This window comes from Thunnus albacares, chromosome 22 (genome assembly GCF_914725855.1).
Source record: "Thunnus albacares chromosome 22, fThuAlb1.1, whole genome shotgun sequence".
In the NCBI taxonomy this organism is placed as follows: Eukaryota; Metazoa; Chordata; class Actinopteri; order Scombriformes; family Scombridae; genus Thunnus; species Thunnus albacares.
Genome location: NC_058127.1, coordinates 9,774,897 through 9,795,139, shown reverse-complemented (window position 1 = coordinate 9,795,139; position 20,243 = coordinate 9,774,897). Strand labels below are relative to the sequence as shown.

The following is a 20,243-nucleotide window of genomic DNA, read 5'->3' as shown; positions in this document are numbered from 1 at the left end:
GTGTGTATAGATGTTTATTCATAAGAATTAGACCTCTGAGTCAAATGTAAGTAATGTCACAATGTAGGATAATATCAAGAAGTTCCAGAAAGGCTTTACCTAGACACAAGGTGTTTTCAGGCTCACCGAGAATTAGAATATCATAAGAATAAATGACAAGTAACAAACATGAGTTTTCTCCAAATTCTAATAAAAATTGTGAATAAGATCCAGGTGGTTGAAAGAGTGTAACTTTGTGGAATGAATGGCATTTGTTACCTTGGGAAAAGTAAGTAATCCCTGATGGAGACTTAGAATAAGGGCCTCAAATTGAATTGAAAATAGACTTACATACCTATTAAGGCGACACCTCCATCTTGTTTATTAGCCCGAAAATCATGAGTCAGGTGGAGCTTTATGCTCAAGAATAAGATCATTCATCAGTAAGGCTTATATTTAAGGCTTATATTTGTAAAACCGAATCTGGAACTTGTTGCAGCATTCAGGATTATAACAGGAAGGTCTGTAGAGCTAACATCAGATAAATATTAATTGGAATGAGACATCATGTATTATCGACAGTTTTGGATTGTATAATGCTACCTCCCATTCCTTTGTCTGTGAATGAGTGCATATAACATAGAGCTCATTAAATATTTTTTTAATTGATGTAATAACAATGCTTTATTGTCATTTCTGTATTTTGTCAGCTTCATCAGATGTGGAAGCACAGTTACTGGGAAAGGTCACCACTGCCCTTCCTTTTAATGTAGCCTATTATTATTATTATTATCATTATTATTACTATTCGTAGTAGTAGTAGTAGTAAAACACAAGGGTCACGGTGATTTGTCTTAAATTCTGTGTTGTTTTTTATTACTTGCAGGGTATATTCATACTCTCAGTGTTATCGTGTGGTGTGTGTGATGAACTGCCACGTTTTTCTACTTTGTTGAACAAGAAAATCCTGTTTTCCCCCATGAAACACATTATTGTTTGGAGCATATACTGTATGGTTTGGAGACGTGGTAGGCGCCTCCCAGATATAGAAACTCCCCCATGTTATTTGTTTGGACTTCCTGCTGTGTCGTCACTCGGTGCGCAGCTGTTCCTGCAGAGGACGGCAGGGTTGCTGCGCTCCTCAGACTGGATACCGCAGATTTTTTTGCCTTATTCACCTTTTCACAAGAGGACGATGGATGATTTGAACGAATATCCCGTTTTCTTCGAGTGCCACAGCCTGCTGAAAGAGCAGCAAAAGAAGATAGAGAAGTATTTCCGTATTCACCGCAAATCTCGCGGGGGCGACTGCGGACCACTGATAAGAGTGAATGATAAAGTTTACAGCATAGCTTTCAAATATCAGAAAGGTAGGACACATGACGCACAATTGTCAATTCATATTTTTACTTTATTTTATTTCTTTGTCTCTTGCGTAATGTTTGAAAAAGTTGCTGACTTGACTAAATAACAGGCCTATTCATCACTTATGACACGCAACAGTATTTTTTCAAGTTTCAGTCTCAAGTCTCAGTTTCCGAGAAAGTGAAACTTACTTTGCTCCAGTGCTGCCAGATTTTTCCGGTTTACTTAAAGGATAGGTTCACAGTTTTTCACTTCTGTCCAAAAACAATAGTGAGGTTCCCAAATCAACATTGATTGATTGTTTTTCTTGCTGTAATCATTCCTCCTGTTCATACTGACCACAATCCCTTCATAACGCATTTTCAATGTAAGTGAAAAGGGACTCCTTTACTAATAAGTCAGACTAACTCAGACTGTTGAAGCCTCATATTATCCTTAGATAAATTTTTAAATACATTTTTGCTCAAAACGAGGCCTGTGGATCCCCCCCCCCCCCCCCCCCCCATCTCTTACATTTAACAGGAGGAATGATTACAGCGAGCAAAACACTATTGTAGTTAGACAGACTTGAAAAATTGTGAACCTGTCCTTTAAAGTTTAAGCGTACACTACAGATATCAGATAAGGGTTAGAATCTACTGATGTCACTTGAAGACGTAAAATCAACTAGTGGCTAAAAACCTGTTTACATGTGACTATATGAGACACAACAAAGCAGGGTAATTATGACTCATGCTGAAGTTCTGTATTATGGTGCACTCTTTGAGAGAAAGGGTGTTTGATATATTCATTTTGATGCCCTGGCAAAAAATAGAAGGAGGCGAATTAGGAGAGAAGTGAGGAAAGACAGTTGTTGTGTGCCTATCTTAATACTTAATTTGATAGCACCTCCTGAACTGAATCATGATATGGAACTTCTGCTTTTACTTGCTTTTATTGTCCAAGCGGGTTGTGCAACTTCATGCCTCTTGGCTTTCTCCTTTGGTCATTTCCCAACACTTCCCATTTACTAGACATGTTACCTATATAACCCAATACATGACAACAGTGGGAACAACAAGCTTAAGAAAAAAAGACAGACAAAGAATCTTATTAATAATCTCATCTGCTTTTTTCTGTCTCAGATCAGCAGGCAGTTCTGCAGAAGTATCAGCATTCGGTGGACCTTAGAGACGGTCCACTGGTGTTCACTGTCCGAGGCAGTCTGGAACCTCTCTCCTCCTCTCCCAGTTCTACCTCGACTCCAAGCCAGAACTTCACAGCTCCAGCGCAGGTTAGCACAACATTTCTGTCATTCAATTAAAGGTTATAAAACATTTATATTTCCTCATTTCATGTTATTATATTGCACCAATTAGGCTGTACAGAGCATCATAAATCCTGTATGTGAGAATTTATGATCAGATTTGGAATACGGGCTTTTCATTTAAAATTCAACACTTTTTATGCATTTTGGAGGTGAAAGAGAGCAAACTTTTCTCATTATTATGTGAACATCTTTCTGAAACACAGAGCCAGCAGCCCATTCTTGCTTCAACTCCTCCATCAAGTGGTGAAGAATATGAACTACGTTTTGATGGTTATCTCCTTCATTACTTAAAGGAAAGTCCCAAGGCTGGGAAAGAACTAGAGGAAGAACTTGCCTCTGTGGCCTGCTCTGCTCGGCTTTACCCAGAAGAAGAGAGGGTTTTAGTCAGGAATTTAGCTCAGCCTGGTGCTGTTGATAGAGATGGAGTCAAAAAGTGGGAAGGTGAGGTGGACAAACTCTTTAAAGGTTTACAGGAACGCTACCACTGCCATTGTGAGATAAACCCTCGCAAAGTGAAAGCTTTGCTTCAGTCCCGCAGCTCTCATCAGACCACAGATGAGGTGAAGGTGTACAGTGAGGGTGGGATGGCTATTGTGGTTGGGGAACAATCTCAGGTGGATGCCAGGTTGAGAGATATAGAGGACAGGTCATGTGTAAGAGAGAAGAAAACCCATATTTGTCGACTGGGTGAGGCCAAGCTTCGCCTCCTCTGGAAAGACATTGAGCACTTTTTGCGACAAGATCTTCCAGGGGTCAAGGTGACACAGGGAGATGCAGGACAGTTAGTCCTGGAAGGTTCTGTGGAGGGGATTCTTACGGCTAGACATTGGATCTCTGATAAGGAGAATTTGGTGTTAGAGAGATCTGTTTCTGACATGAGCCCACATCTTTTAACCTTCCTGAGAAAGGCATATAGAGGTCCAGGGGCTCTAGGCGATTTTCTAGGGGTTGGTGACAACCTAGAAATAGAGTTACGAGACACAGAGATACGACTCTTCTCTCTCTTCACTGATAATCTGGATGACACAGAAAAGGCACTGCAAGACGAGTTCAAGGAAGTAAATATTGATGTTCCTAACTGCTCTGCAGTGCAATATGAGCTTCAGTTAGACCTTAAATCCAAGGAAAATGAGATGAACCAAGGACAATGTAGGGTTCGGGCCATATTTGGTTCAGGCAGCACAGTGTGCTTACTGGGCCACACCAAAGAGGTTGAAGAGCTGAGAGAAGCATGTGACAGGCTTCTCCAAGTGATAAATACAGGAAACAATACACCAAGAGATTTCGGGTTCTGGACGGATGCTGCTGCCCAGAACACAGGAAGTGGAGCCACTGGTGGAGGTTCTGGAGAGACTGTCCATGTAGAGATCGTTCAGGGAACCATCGAGACCCAGCAGGTGAGAAACTCAGCTGAGATGATAAGAAAATTGGTCAAACCTGTTAAGACTAGAGATTCTCATATTGTGACCATGATTTTGTTAGAGTCTAAGAACAGTTCTCAACACTGTAGAATTACTGAAGTTTGCAATACTTGTACATGTGTTTTTCCATATGATAGGAATTGCATGATAAATGGTTTTGCATCCTGGATTTGGTCCTCCAATATTACACAAAAATACTAAAAGCTGAACATTGCATGCCTTTTAAAAATGAAAGAAAAGGATGTGAAGATTAAGTCTACATGTTTTTAAAGGGGGAAACCTGTATTTCTTCCTGTGGCTGTCAATTGATTAACAGTAAGCAGACACCATCAGGAATAATGTGAGAGTGGGGAAACGTAGACAATTTACATAAATCAAAAGCAAACAAACTGTGGAGTGTTCAAACCCCACCACATCTTCTGCTCTCTTCCTAGGTGGATGCCCTGGTATCTCCTATGTACGGCCACGATCCTCTCTCTACCCAAGTTGGAAACACTTTGTCTGCGATGGTTGGAGGTCAGCTGGCTGCAAGGTTTACAGAGGAAGCTGGAGAAGAAACGATGCCTGGTGACACAGTCATGGTTGAGGGTTTGCCTGCACTTCCATCTAAAGCAGTGATCTTCCTCAACCTGGTTACTTGGGGTGATGACCCAGATGGGACAGCAGTCGAGGTGAAATAGTGTGTTAAATAGATACGTACGTGTATGGGAGTGTGTGTGCATTGAGGTCTTTTCTGTGTGTTTTGTGTCTTAAAATACTGTCATATATACATCAAATTAGGCAATCTTCTCCCTTGTAAACTAAGGGGGCTATAGGTTTTCTAGAGCCTAAAGTTTCCTATTTCTGACATTTTCCAGGTTATGAGAATGGCCATCAAAGAAACCCTGACTTCTTGTGAAAACAGAAGATTTGATTCTGTTGCTTTCCCTGTACTTGGAGCTGGGATTGCCCTGCGTTTTCCTGAGAGCGTGGTTGCCCGGGTTCTACAGGAGGAAGTTGATACATTTAAACAGACCAGAGCCAGCAAAACACCGTTCCTGGTCCGCATTGTCATCCACCCTGATGACCAAGAGTCTAGCATGGTAATGCAAATGCACTATATCAGAAACACTGACTATTCCAAATGATATTATTGAACTCAAAGTCAAAGTGCAGTAGTCAGGTGCCCAAATGAACATTGACAGGTTTTTCTTGCTGTAATCATTTCTCCTGTTCATATTGACCATTAAGATATCCCTTCATAGTACACTTTCAATGTAAGGGATGGAGGACCAAACCCGCAGTCCTCCTACCCTCCAAAAATGTATTTAAAAGTTGATTTGAAGCAAATATGAAATCCAAATTAGTCAAATCAAGTCAACATCTTTCAAAGTTTCTCAAAGTCTCTTTCTGTTACGATCCTTCCACTGCAAGTGAACAGGAAAACAGTGTGTCAAGACACAAAGAGGACATTTTTATTAAAAAGTCTTATGACTCATATTATCTTCAGATCAACTTTTAAATCCAATTCTGCTCAAAAATAGAATTGTGGCTTTTGTCCCTCATCACTTATAGTACCAGTTAAAAGTTAGGACACACTTTCTCATTCAAGTGAATAGGATGGTGTGCCCAAACATTTGACTGGTACTGTATATTTTAAGTGCATTATTAAGGGATCGCTTAATGTCCTGTATGACCACGAGGAATGATTAAGAAAAACATGTCATTGATCATTTAGGTGCCCGACTATTGTTTTAAGTGAGACTTAAAATCCTTTATGTAAGTAGTAGATGATCTGTTTTTTTCCAAATTTAGTGCAACACCAATGCAGCAAAGGCTTCAGTCAGCTGACTTTTCCGAGTAAAATTTTCAGAGATCCAAATGTCACTAATGATAACTGGTGCTATTCATTTAGTGTGTATGATCTTATTTTACAAATGCCACATTTATTCACACAAAATTATTGCTAGCCTGAAAAAAATGTTGATCATATTATTAACCAGTAGTAACCAAGTATTATTAACATACACTGGAATTTGGTATTGAAGCCTGTACTTCCTTTGTGTCTGCAGGCCTTCCAGTGCATCGAGGAAACTTTGACACTCTCAAAAGATTTCCACCAACCAGACCAAGGTGGGTATAGATATCATATGACAGCAAAGAATTGGAATTCAGTCCTATGGCGTCCATTTTTCACATCTTACTTCTGATAATTGAGCAAGAGAAAAGTGGACAAGTGTTTTAAGTTAATTTGTCGCATATTTTCACTAATTCCTGCAAATTTTGCATTTGGTTTGATAACACAGTGAAGAGTAATCAAAAAAGTATTTGTTGTTTGTGTTAATAAAAGAAGATTGTTGTAGTGGAACAATTTAGCTGATTTCTTCTGTCAGTGTTAGAAAATGTAGAAACTGCTGCACCGACTAATTCACCATATTATATATAATATATGTTATACAACTTTTTAAAAATATTTGAGTCTGTTTTCCAACCAATTTAGCCACTGGCATTTCCCCATTATTATATTTATTTTCCTGATATGAGCATGTTCATGTTATGGTTTAGGAGTTCTTCTTTATCTGAGCCAAATTCTACCCAACTGTACTGTCTACTGTTAGTCAAAAAAGCAAAAGAAATTCATATCTGAAAGCTAACAGCTAAAGAGAGAAAAGAAGCAAGATAAAAATGCACTTAACAGAGTCATATTTTCTTCTAGTGTCAACTAAGAGGATCGTCCTGCTGGGAAAAACTGGATCAGGGAAAAGCAACCTAGCCAACACCATATTTGGAGAGCAATTGTTTGAAACAAACGACTCTCCCAACTCTGGAACACAAAAATGTGAAGCAGAAACAAAATCTGTCAACGGAAGAAGCATCACTTTGATTGACACTCCCGGGTTCTTTGATGTAGTAAGGAAGGAGGATGAGGTAAAGCCTGAGATAATGAGGTGTATCACTGAGTGTGCTCCTGGGCCTCATGCTTTTCTTATTTTGCTCAAAGTGGATAAATTCACAGAGCAGGAGAAAGATGTCATCAAGAAAATACGTGAGTTTTTCACTGAAGATGCTCTAAAATATGCTGTAATTGTCTTCACTCACGGTGAACAGCTCCCTAAAGGGATGACAATCGAGGAGTTTGTCAGTCAGAATAAGGATCTGAGTCATCTGGTGAATCAGTGTGGTGGTCGGTGCCACGTCTTTGATAATAAATACTGGAACAATAAACAACCAAATAACTACAGGAGCAATCAGTTCCATGTGGAGAAGCTACTCAACACAGTGGACAAGATGGTGATGGAAAACAATGGAGGCTACTACACCAATGAGGTGTTTCAAGCAGTAGAGGAAGAAATACGGAAAGAGGTAGTGCATATTGCACAGTCATCAGGAAACATGTCAGTGGAAGAGATCAGAAAGCAGGCTAAAACCAGAGTGTGTAATAGATTTTTGGTCCAACTGACAGGTACTGCAACAGGAACTTTGCTAGGAGCTGTTTTTGGTGTGGCAGCAATGGTCAAATTAGTTATCAAAGCCATACAGAAGCCTACAGTAATCATAAATGCTGTGAAACAAATTCCAGCATTAGGAGGAGCAGCAGTTATAGGAGGAGAAGTAGCAGGAGTAGCTGCTGCAGCTGTGGTAGGTGTGTCTGCAGCAGCAGGAGGAATAATAGGTGGTGTTACAGGAAGTGAAGCAGCTGAGGGAGCAGAAACTGTCATGGAGGCAGCAGAGAGGGCGGCTAAGGCTGTCATAGACAGAGGAAATTCTATCTTAAACTCTATTAGCTGATTTTATGTTATTTTTACATGGGGGAAGCTGAACAAACTGAAAACTGGATTCACATACAATCACTACTAAAAGTCAGCACTACCTATTTACACATTTACAGCATACACTGAGCAACATTCATTTAGTTGTGTTTCTGTTGTTTTCTGTCCACCTGACAAATGCTTATCCAGCATTAACTCTCCTTTTATGTCTATGAGGTCTCCACCAACATCTTTATGTTCACCAGCTAGTCCCTAACTTTGTCTGTCTATAGTTTGGTGTTTGTCAGGTAGCTGTACAGTGTTTTCATCAGAGCTTTTTGTTGCTGCAAGCTGAGACTAGATAAAAGGTTGAAGAGAGTTTTGCCATAAAACCAAAACTCTGTAGAGCTGAGGGGAAATGCACAGTTGGTTGATGATTCCCAGTCATTTTAACAATTATTAAAACAAAAATGTTGACTAGTGCAGCTTTAACATATGGGAAGAATGTTTTTGGGCAGAAAACCACAGTAGAATCTAAACAAGAAATGCAGTGACTCTAAAAATGGTAGAAGGAAATGTTTATTCTCAAGAATCTCTTTTATTACTTACTTGTATATCACTTGTAAATTATGTTATACATAATATGTATAAAATATAATGTATAAAAACAATAAATGTGTGGTACTTTAAGACAAACTGTGTCACTTTAAGCTGCAAATGCTAAGCACCAAGTATCAGAGTAATCACTGTCCATCAGTGGAGGATGGGCACAATCATTACTTATATAGACATCTTTTAGGTTGTGATGTGATAACCTCAGTATGCCTGGAAGATTCAGGTGATTGTCACTATATATCTGAAAGTGATCATCAGAATGTGTATTCTCCATGATTACAGGGTGTTGAAAGATGACAAGTTTACTTTTTGCCAATGATCTCATATATTTGTTACAAATAATTTTTTCATCAATAAAATTAATTAATAAAAATTAATTAAGATTAATTGCTCAGAAGTCTTTTCATTTGTCCATTTTGTCATATTATATCTTTACTGCTTTTATGGGATTTATTTATTCTCATGCTGGATCTGCATGCTTTGGGCAACAGGGGGCTCCCTAAAGCAATAATGATTTGAATAGAAATGAAGATTTGAGGCCTCTGGTCTAATGCAAACATTGATTACATTACTAGAATTTAAAAGATTCCTTCAGAGCCAAAGAGGCTATTTAATACATTTTTTGTGGGACAGGTAGGACAAATAATGACTAGTGAACTGATGTGTAAAGTTGGCAGAGTGCCCCTTTAACACATTTACTCTGAGAAAAGAAGTGATGTCAACTGATAGTGTTAATTAATAAACACTGCATAAACATGCAAAGTTCATTATAAATTTTCAACAAATAAATTTAAATCTCATGTCAGCCATATCCCAGAGGGGCGTCTTAGCTTACCTGGAAGGAGCTATTAGAAGACCTCAGAGATAAGAACAAGTCAGGAACTTTGGTTGGAGCATATAAAACTACAAACCAGTTTTATTTGATTTTTACAAAAATGAGTAATAACAAATATAAAAAGTAAAATACAAAAACTTGAGTATAAAAGTTAAGAATGAGAAAAAACCCTCTCTAGGACTTTAAGAAGTTATAAAAGTTATAAAAAATGCAAGCTGGCAAAAGAACCTCCGGTGATGACCAAAAAACCCCCCTGAGGCCGCCTTTGGCTTTTCTTTTTATATCAATACATCTCTTGCTTCTTACATTCCTACACCCATATACGTGGTATATCAGCATATACTTGCTGATGTTTGCTGGCGTTGCACAAAAAAATGACATTTCTTTCTTTATCACTTACAACACCATCTGTGGAACATTGGCAGTTGAGATACTTCTACTTCTTTACGTTTGAGGTTAAGGTATAGGAGTGTCAGCCAGATGCAGGAAACCGCAGCTTCATCTTGGACCTCAGGCTCTCTACTGGCATTTGTCTAATGACCAAACTAAATGGATGTTTTAAGTCATATCAGACGAGTATTGAATGTTTATCATTGATGTATTAAAATTAACACTGAGTTTGGTGTAGCAGATTTTTCTCAATGAAAAAACAAGCTGCTTCCAGCTAAATTACAACCTCAAGACAGCGTTGCCTTTTATCACAGATCACTAACACAACACACATGTGTACATATGATCAAGGTTTGTGGTTTTATTTGAGTTGTTTTTGTCATTTTTTCATATTATCTGTGTCGTAGCTTTTCAACTCTACCAAGAAACACAGTCAATAAATACTGGCAACTATTTTGATGAGAAATTATTAAAAAATATATATATATATAACTAGAAGAAAATGCATTTCTGCAGCTTTAAACTAGCACTTTGAGTTACCACTTTGAAAACAATTAACAGTAAAAGGGCAGAATGACATGTTTTTTTAAATGTTTGGATGTTTTTCCTGTCGCACACTGTTTACTGTCTTTGCCCTCATAAAAAGGTCAATGATGACTGTCAACTACGGCCCAGCATGCCTGCACCTGTTGCACCGAGGCTGCATGGTGAAAACATTGAACAATGTCTGAAACCTTGGCAGGATGGATGCTTGCCAACACAAGAGAGTGAACTTTGCTCTTCCTGTATCAGGTTACTCACCCTCCCTGCTGAGATAGACGGAGGTACTGACCAGTTTATTAGATACAATCTCCAATAGCTAGAGGAATATCACACTGGCAATGTGACACATGTATGAAGGACGAATGTTATGCTATTAATAACTCATTTGTTCTCAATGAGCTCAGTGTTTTTATAGCAAGTTTAGCATAACAGATCATAGCACTGAATGTGATACTACAAGCAGTAAGTTTCCAGTACTGCTCCACCCTGTTAAAAGGAGTTTTTACTGGGGTATTTTTATTTTATTATTTTGCTTTTTTATTTTTATTTGTATTTTTATTTTATTTTATAAGACAGTATCACCACTCCCAGCACTTGGAAGCTTTTCTTTGTTCATGTTGATTATGTTGTCCTGCTCGTACAACTGTCCAGTTTGGGGTTGTGGAGACCCCAGACCGCCTTAGGTGTTATAGGTGTTTGTTCATAAGAATTAGACTTCTGGGTCAAACATAAGTAATGTCACTAAGTAGGATAATATCAAGAAGTTCCAGAAAGGTTTTACCTAGACATAAGGCTTATTCAGAGTCACCGAGAATTAGAATATCATCAGGAAAAGTGACAAATATGAGATAAATTCTCCAAATTACTTCTAAAAATTGTGAATAAGATCCAGGTGGTTGATAGCAATGTGGAATGAACAGTGTTTGTTACCTTGGGAAAAGTAATCACTGATGGACATGGATTTAAGGGCCTCAAATGAGTTTGGAAGTTAAACTGAAAATAGACTTATGTATTAAGGCAACACTGTGGGGGAAATATTTGTGATATGCAGCTGTCTTGATAAGGCTGGCTGTCTGTTATGGTCATTTCTTTATGTTGTCACCTTCACTAGATGTGGAAGCCAAGCTTTTGGCAAAGGGAACAGTTACCACTCCCCTTGCTTTTAATGTAGCCTATTATTATTATTATTATTATTATTATTATTATTATTATTATTATTATTATTTGTCTTAAATTCTGTGTTGTTTTTTATTACTTGTAGCTATTCATACTGTCAACGTCGTCGATGTCAATGTGTGTGTGTGTGTGTGTATGATTAACTGCCACATTTTTCCACCTTGCTGGACATGTAAATCCTTTTCTCCACGACTGTTATCAGTAATCAAATACTGTTATCAGTAATCAAATACATAATTGTTTGGAGACGGGGTGGCACCACCCGGATGTATAAACTCCCCCCATGTTAATATTTGTTTGGACTTTCCTACTCTGTCGTCACTCAGCACGCAGCTGTTCCTGCAGAGGACTGCAGGCCTACTGCGCTTCCCGAAGTGGATGTTTAGCTTTATTCATCTATTCACAAGAGGATTATGGATGATTTGAACCAATATCCCGTTTTCTTCGAGTGCCTGTTATCTTCTTTATCTGCAGGGCAGACGAAGAAGATAGAGAAGTATTTTCGTATTCACTGCCTATCAGGCGGAGGCGACTGCGGACCACTGAGAAGAGTGAACGATAAAGTCTACAGCATAGCTTTCAAATATCAGAAGGGTAACGTTATGACACATGAAGCAAAATAGTCAATTCATGTCTTACATTATTTTATTTTGCGGTCTCTCGTGTAACGTTTGTGTAGGTAATGTGCTATTGTGTGTAGCTTTGTATTTTGTATGATGTGTTCTGTGTGTTTTTTTGCTTTGTACTGTTTGTTATTGTGCTGTTTATTTGTTTTGATTGTAAGGGACTGCAGATGATAATGAGCTTGAAGCTAAATCTGGTGCATTACATCAAATATAAACATTTATGTTTCATACTGTACATGGTCCCATTAAATATAATATAACAAAAAGTAACAGACTCGACTAAATAACAAGCCTACACTTATTGTAATTTTGTTCCAAGTGATAGCAATTAACGGCCTAAATAACAAAAAGGTTTTGACTGTCAAAGTGTATTTTCTATTAAAACCGTTAACGTCCACGATCACACGCATTCAGCAGTATTTTTTTGGGAGACACCCTTAAGTGTCAGTTCCCGAGAAAGTGAAAGTTACCTCGATCCAAACAGCGCTGCCACAATTTTCCAGTTTACTTAAAGGATAGATTCACATTGTTTCAAGGCTGTCCTAAAACAACAGTCAAGAGCCCAAATGAACATCGACACGTTTTTCTTGTTGTAATCATTCTTCTTGTTCATACTGACCATTAGAAGATCCCTTCATAATGCACTTTCAATGTAAGTGAAAGGGGACAAAGTCCACAGTCCTCCTTTCATACAAAAATGTGTTTTAAAAGTTTATTTAAAGCTAATATGAGGCTTCAGCCGTCCAAATTAATCCAATCAAGTAAATATCTTTCAAGTTAACATAGTCTTTTTAGTGCCAAATTCCCTCTTTTTGTTACAATCCTCCCATTGTAGTTGACACAAAGAATGCTTTTTTTTTTACCAGTAAGTCAGACTAATTCAGGCTGCTGAAGCCTCATATTATCCTTGGATGAACTTTTCAATACACTTTTGCTCAAAATGAGGTTTGTGGATTTTGTCCCGCATCACTTACATTTTAAGCACTGTAGGAGGGCGTGAACAGGAGGAATGATTACAGCGAGCAAAATACTATTGTTTTAAGACAAACCTGTCCTTTTAACCCGTCCTTTTAAAGTATAAGTTTACTCTATAGATATCAATAAAGCATAACTATCCACCGCAGAAGACAAGGGTTAGGGCTGTTTTCATTTCCTGCAACACTTGATTTGAATCTACTGATGTCACATAAAGATGCAAATTCAGCTGTACGCTCTACGTGAGACACAACAAAGCAGGGTAATTATGATTCATGCTGAAATACAATGGTGCACACTGTGAGAGAAAGGGTGTTTGATATATTCATTTTGGTTCTCTGGCAAAAATAGAAGGAGGCAAATGAGGAGAGAAGTGAGAGAATAAGGAAAGACAGTGGATATGACAAATATAAGAAAAATTAAAAAGAATCTTATTAATATTCTCATCTGCTTTTTCTGTCTCAGATCAGCAGGCAGTTCTGCAGAAGTATCAGCATTTGGTGGACCTTGGAGACGGTCCACTGGTGTTCACTGTCCAAGGCAGCCTGGAATCTCTCTCCTCCTCTCCCAGTTCCACCTCGACTCCGAGCCAGACCTTCACAGTTCTAGCACAGGTTAGCACAACATTTCCGTCATTCAATAAAGGTTAAAAAAATACATTTACACTTCCTCATTTCATATTATTATATTGCACCAATCAGGCTGTATACAGCATCATAAATCCTTTATGTGAGAATTTATGATCAGATTTGGAATCCAGGCAAATGAGAGTAAACTGTTCTCATGATTATGTGGAAATCTTTCTGAAACACAGAGCCATCAGCCCATCCTTGCCTCAACTCTTCCATCGAGTGGCGAAGAATATGAACTACGTTTTGATGGTTATCTCCTCCGTTACTTAAATGAAAGTCCCAAGGCTGGGAAAGAACTAGAGGAAGAACTCGCCTCTGTGGCCTGCTCTGCTCAGCTTTACCCAGAAGAAGAGAGGGTTTTAGTCAGGAATTTAGCTCAGCCTGGTGCTGTTGATAGAGATGGAGTCAAAAAGTGGGAAGGTGAGGTGGACAAACTCTTTAAAGGTTTACAAGAACGCTACACCTGCCATTTTGAGTTAGACCCTCGCAAAGTGAAAGCTTTGCTTCGGTCCTGCAGCTCTTATCAGACCACAGATGCGGTGAAGGTGTACAGCGAGGCTGGGATGGCTATTGTGGTTGGGGAACAATCTCAGGTGGATGCCAGGTTGAGTGATATAGAGGACAGGTCATGTGTAAGTGAGAGGGAAAGTCCCACAGGGAAAGAATTTCTTGGTTATTCTGAGCTTGGGGACTTTTATTGCAGAGCTGCACAGAATTTGGCATCTTTGAGTTTGAGTGAAGGAGGTACAGTAGTTGCCAGCTACTGCCTTCGTGATGGGCTCCAGGTGCTGGTGTGTCAGGGTGATATTACCAAACAGGATGCTGATGCCCTGGTGAACGCTGCCAATGAGGATCTGGACCACTGTCGAGGTGTTGCTGCTGCACTGAGTAAAGCAGGTGGCCCTGAGGTGCAGAAGGAGAGCAGTGCCATAGTAAAGCAGACTGGAAAAATCCCTACAGGTGATGTGGTAGTGACCACAGGGGGGAACCTAAACTGCAAGAAACTGCTGCATGCTGTTGGGCCTGTTGGTGGAAAATCAGGTGGCAAAGAAAGGGTCTTATTGGAAAAAACTGTCCAATCTGCACTGAATTTAGCAGAAAATATGGATTTTAAGTCTATAGCCATGCCCTGTATCAGCTCAGGGATATTCAGTGTTCCTGTGAAGGTGTGCTCAGAGGCTATTATAACAGCTGTTAAAGAGTTTGGTAGTCAGGGAGGGCGAAGTCTGAGCAGAATCATCCTGATAGATAACAGGGAAGAGGTGGTGAGAGCCATGCAAGACGCATGTGACAGGCTTCTCCAAGCAAGACATACAGGAAACAATACACCAAGAGATTGCGAGTTCGAGATGGATACTGCTGCCAAAGCCACAGGAAGTGGAGCCACTGCTGGAGGTGCTGGAGAGACTGTCCATGTAGAGATTGTTCAGGGAACCATTGAGACCCAGCAGGTGAGAAACTCAGCTGAGATGTTAAGAAAATTGGTCAAAACAATTGGGACCAGAGATTCTCATATTGTGACCATGATTATGTTAGGGTTTACGAACAGTTCTCAACATTTTAGAATTAGTAAAGTTTGGAATACTTGCACATGTTTTTTTCTATATGACAGGAATGGCATGATAAATGGTTTTGCATTCTGGTTTTGGTCTACCAATATCAATCTCTACCAATCTCTGTCAATATCAATGGTCTACCAATCTCCTGCTCTCTTCCTAGGTGGATGCCCTGGTATCTCCTATGGCCGGCCATAATCCTCTCTCTACCCGTGTTGGAAACACTTTATATTCATTGGTTGGAGGTCAGCTGGCTGCAAGGTTTACAGAGGAAGCCGGAGAAGAAACGATGCCTGGTGACACAGTCATGGTGGAGGGTTTGCCTAAACTTCCATCTCAAGCAGTGATCTTCCTCAACCTGGTTCCTTGGGGTGACGACCCAGATGGGACAGCAGTCGAGGTGAAATAGTTTGTTAAATAGATACATAAATGTATGGGAGTGTGTGTGCATTCAGGTGTGTCTTTACTGTGTGTTTTGTGTCTTAGACTACTGTCATATCTACATCAAATTAGTCAATTGTAAATCATACTCCCTTCCCCCTTGTAAACTAAGGGGGCTATAGGTTTTCTAGAGCCTAAAGTTTTCTATTTCTGACATTTTCCAGGTTCTGAGAATGGCTATCCAAGAAACCCTGACTTCCTGTGAAAACAGAAGATTTGATTCTGTTGCTTTCCCTGTACTTGGATCTGGGATTGCCCTGCGTTTTCCTGAGAGTGTGGTTGCCCGGGTTCTACAGGAGGAAGTTGATACATTTAAACAGACCAGAGCCAGCAAAACACCGTTCCTGGTCCGTGTTGTCATCCACCCCGATGACCAAGAGTCTAGCATGGTAATGCAAATCACTGTATCAGAGATACTGACTATTCCAAATGATATTATTGAACTCAAAGACAAAGTGCAGTAGGTATGTAAAGTAGGTTTGAATCGCTCAAGCTTAAATGATAAGATTCAAAATATTTCAAGTCTGTCCTCAAACAATAGTCAGGTGCCCAAATGAACACTGACATGTTTTTCTTTTTGTAATCATTACTGTTATTCATACTGACCATTCAGAGGTCCAAATGTCTTTGCTGTTCATTTAGTGTCTAAGGATGCCAGTACTCCAAAATAAGAGTACTTTACAGTTGCCACATTTATTCACACAAAATGTTTGCTGGCCTGAAAGAAATATTGTTGTTCACATTATTAATCAATTTCTAGTATTATTACCATACACTGGAATTTGGTATTGAAGCCTGTACTTTGTTTGTGTCTGCAGGCCTTCAAGTGCATCCAGGAAACTTTGAAACTCCAGGGTAGGTATAGATATAATATGACAGCAAAGAATTGGAAGTCAGTCCTATGACATCCATTTTTCATGTCCTACTTCTGATAATTAAGCAAGAGAGAGGTGGACAAGTGTTTTAAGTTAATTTGTTACTTATTTCCACTAATTCCTGCAAATTTTGCATTTGGTTTGATAACAGTGAAGAGTAATCAAAAAAGCATTTGTTGTTTGTGTTAATAAAAGAAGATTGTTGTAGTGGAACAATTTTTCTGTCAGTGTTAATAAATGTATGACTGCTGTACTGACTAATTCACCATATTATAGACAAATGCAGTTACCAGAGTCATATTTTCTTCTAGTGTCAACTAAGAGGATCGTCCTGCTGGGAAAAACTGGATCAGGGAAAAGCCACCTAGGTAACACCATACTTGGAGAGCAATTGTTTGAAACAAACGACTCTCCCAACTCTGGAACACAAAAATGTGAAGCAGAAACAAAATCTGTCAACGGGAGAAGCATCACTTTGATTGACACTCCCGGGTTCTTTGATGTAGTAAGGAAGGAGGATGAGGTAAAGCCTGAGATAATGAGGTGTATCACTGAGTGTGCTCCCGGGCCTCATGCTTTTCTTATTTTGCTCAAAGTGGATAAATTCACAGAGCAGGAGAAAGATGTCATCAAGAAAATACGTGACTGTTTTACTGAAGATGCTCTAAAATATGCTGTAATTGTCTTCACTCACGGTGAACAGCTCCCTAAAGGGATGACAATCGAGGAGTTTGTCAGTCAGAATAGGGATCTGAGTCATCTGGTGAATCAGTGTGGTGGTCGGTGCCACGTCTTTGATAATAAATACTGGAACAACGAACAGCAAAATAACTACAGGAGCAATCAGCTCCATGTGGAGAAGCTACTCAACACAGTAGACAAGATGGTGATGGAAAACAATGGAGGCTACTACACCAATGAGATGTTTCAAGCAGTAGAGAAAGAAATACGGAAAGAAGTAGTGCACATTACACAGTCATCAGGAAACATGTCAGTGGAAGAGATCAGAAAGCAGGCTAAAACCAGAGTGTGTAATAGGTTTTTGGTCAAACTGGCAGGTACTGCAACGGGAGCTTTACTAGGAGCTTTTTTTGGTGTGGCAGCAATGGTCGGATTAGTTATCACAGCTGTACAGCAGTCAGCTTTCATGAATGTTCTGAAAAAAGTTCCAGTGGGAGGACAAGTAACAAGAGTAGCTACTGCAGCTGTGGTAGGTGTTTCTACAGCAGCCTTGGCTACAACAGGAGGAGTAATGGGTGGTATTATTGGATGTGAAGCAGCTGAGGGAGCAGAAACAGCAAGGGAGGCAGCAGAGAGGGCAGCTAAGGCTGTTATGGACAAAGGAAAATCTACTTTAACGTTGAAGTAGCTGATTTAGCTGATGGGGGAATCTGAACAAACCGAAAACTGGATTCACATATAATCACTACTTAAAGTCAGCACTACCTATTTACATATTTACAGCATACACTGAGCAACATTCATTTGGTTGTGATTGTTGTTTTCTGTCCACCTGACAAATGTTTATCCAGCATTAACTCTCCTTTATGTCTATTAGGTCTCCACCAACATCTATATGTTCACCAACTAGTCCCTAACTCTGTCTGTCTATAGTTTGGTGCTCGTCAGGTAGTTGTACAGTGTTTTCATCAGAGCTTTTTGTTGCTTCCAGCTGAGGTTGGATAAAAGGTTGAAGAGAGTTTTGCCATAAAACCAAACAAAGGTTAAAGAAACTCTGTAGAGCTGAGGGGAAATGCACAGTTGGTTGATGATTCTCAGTCATTTTAACAATTATTAAGACAAAAATTTTGATTAGTGCATCTTTAACTTATAGGTAGAATGTTTTTGGGCAGAAAACCACAGCAGAATCTAAACAAGAAAAAATTGGCTCTAAAAATGATAGAAGGAAATGTTGATTCTCAAGAATCTGATCTCTTTTATTACTTGTATATCACTTGTAAATTATGTAATATATAATATGTATAAAATATAATGTATAAAAACAATAAATGTGTGGTACTTTAAGACAAACTGTGTCACTTTAAGCTGCAAATGCTAAGCGCCAAGTATCAGAGTAATCACTGTCCATCAGTGGTGGATGGGCACAATCATTACTTATATAGATATCTTTTAGGTTGTGATGTGATAACCTCAGTATGCCTGGAAGATTCAGGTGATTGTCACTATATATTTGAAAGTGGTAATTTTAATGTGTATTCTCCATGATTACAGGGTGTTGAAAGATGACAAGTTTACTTTTTTCCAATTATCTCTTTCTTGTATATTTATTACAAATCAGTTTTTCAACAATAAAAGGATTAATTGCTCTCAAGTCTTTTCATTTGTCCATTTTGTCATATTATATATCTTGATTGCATTTATAGGATTGTTTTTATTCTCACACTGGATCTGCAAGCTCAGGTCAACAGAATGCTTTGAATAAAAATGAAGATTTGAAGCCTTTGGCCTAATTCAAGATAACCTTGATTACATTACTAGACTTTGAAAGATCCCTTCAGAGCCAAAGAGGGTATTTAATACATTTTTTGTGGGCTGGGTAGGACAAACAATAACTAGTGAACTGATGTGTAAAATTGGCAGAGTGCCCCTTTAACACATTTACTCTGAGCAAAGAGGTGATGTCAATTGACACTGAACCACACACAAGACAAGATGCTCCATTAAGCCCCATCACGCAACACAAGGTTCGTGGTTTTCTTTTTAGTTGTTTTTGTCATTTTTTTCCATATTAATTGTGTGTCTCTCTTTTTTGAGTTCTCTGGATTCCTACACTACAGCATCGCCCCTGAACGCCTCTTACAGAGCGGTCAGCAGCTTGGTGCAAGTGCAGCTGCATTTTCTGAACAAAAACAAAACCAACAGAGAGAGAAAAATCCCAGTTCTTTTAGTTCATATTTCACACTTGTTTTGGCAATGTAAACACATGTCTCCCGTGCTAATAAAGCCCCTTTGAATTGAACATTGAATGAATAAAGAGGGAATAAAGGATTGTGCACAAATGTCTCTGTTGAGTTTTTAGTTTGCAGTACAGTATTTCTCCCTCCTGTATGATGTATATATATGCATATGATTGACTGATTCATTCTACTCTGTCATTTCTGCTGTTATGCATTAAACTGAATAGAGTTTGAGGTGCTGCTGTAGCGTTGGAATCCAGAGAACTAAAGGAAAAGAAGAGAGAGACACAGTTCATATGACAAAATGACAAAAACAACTAAAATAAAACCATAAACCTTGATAATATGCAATACTATACATGATAATATACATGTGCATTGTGTTAGTGATCTGTGATTTTAAAAAAAAACATTGCTGTCTTGTGGTAAATTAGCCAGAAACAGCTTGATCTCTCATTTATTGTCTCTGAAGGGAAATTTGGCTTGGGCAATAGTGCTTAAATTCAACTTGAACAGAAACAAAATAGAAAAGATATGTAAAATATTGCACATGTCTTGTGGGATAAAAGATATAAATACACAAACATTGTAAAAATGAGGAATGAAATCATAAAAACCTCAAAAACATAATTCATAATGTCTAGAGCTAAATGTAACAGTGCCTCCTTACTTATGAGGCACTACATAAGTAAGGACTGAGCTGGTTGTTTGTTAAGTGGTGCAATCGATACTGGGAGGAAAGAAAGTGGTTGTTTTTGCTTTTGCTGGCTCTGTAAGGTCTACCTGAAGGTAATCATTTATATTTGGAATAAAAAAATGTCTGAAAATCTTTGTGCATGTCTGACAACAGTTCCCTCAT

At 38.8% G+C, this 20,243-nt stretch overlaps 2 protein-coding genes across 2 annotated transcripts; both read left to right on the top strand.

The window, feature by feature from the left end:
- Positions 1-1,046: 1,046 nt before the first annotated feature.
- On the top strand, positions 1,047-8,804 carry LOC122973702. Its single transcript, XM_044341412.1, has 7 exons — positions 1,047-1,349; positions 2,469-2,617; positions 2,857-4,050; positions 4,509-4,745; positions 4,932-5,156; positions 6,126-6,186; positions 6,770-8,804. The coding sequence occupies exons 1-7, from the start codon at positions 1,175-1,177 to the stop codon at positions 7,840-7,842; spliced, it is 3,114 nt and encodes a 1,037-aa protein (XP_044197347.1). The 5' UTR covers positions 1,047-1,174; the 3' UTR covers positions 7,843-8,804.
- A 2,875-nt stretch (positions 8,805-11,679) lies between these two features.
- LOC122973703 lies at positions 11,680-18,798 on the top strand. Its single transcript, XM_044341413.1, has 7 exons — positions 11,680-11,955; positions 13,428-13,576; positions 13,777-15,045; positions 15,314-15,550; positions 15,756-15,980; positions 16,410-16,446; positions 16,778-18,798. The coding sequence occupies exons 1-7, from the start codon at positions 11,775-11,777 to the stop codon at positions 17,833-17,835; spliced, it is 3,156 nt and encodes a 1,051-aa protein (XP_044197348.1). The 5' UTR covers positions 11,680-11,774; the 3' UTR covers positions 17,836-18,798.
- Positions 18,799-20,243: the final 1,445 nt, after the last annotated feature.

Bases quoted from the DNA above. Each gene is read 5' to 3' on its own strand.
- LOC122973702 (XM_044341412.1), top strand. From the start codon at position 1,175: ATGGATGATTTGAACGAATATCCCGTTTTCTTCGAGTGCCACAGCCTG. The intron at 2,618-2,856 runs GTTAGCACAACA...TCTGAAACACAG, and splicing joins ACTTCACAGCTCCAGCGCAG to AGCCAGCAGCCCATTCTTGC. The intron at 5,157-6,125 runs GTAATGCAAATG...TTGTGTCTGCAG, and splicing joins ATGACCAAGAGTCTAGCATG to GCCTTCCAGTGCATCGAGGA.
- LOC122973703 (XM_044341413.1), top strand. From the start codon at position 11,775: ATGGATGATTTGAACCAATATCCCGTTTTCTTCGAGTGCCTGTTATCT. The intron at 13,577-13,776 runs GTTAGCACAACA...TCTGAAACACAG, and splicing joins CCTTCACAGTTCTAGCACAG to AGCCATCAGCCCATCCTTGC. The intron at 15,981-16,409 runs GTAATGCAAATC...TTGTGTCTGCAG, and splicing joins ATGACCAAGAGTCTAGCATG to GCCTTCAAGTGCATCCAGGA.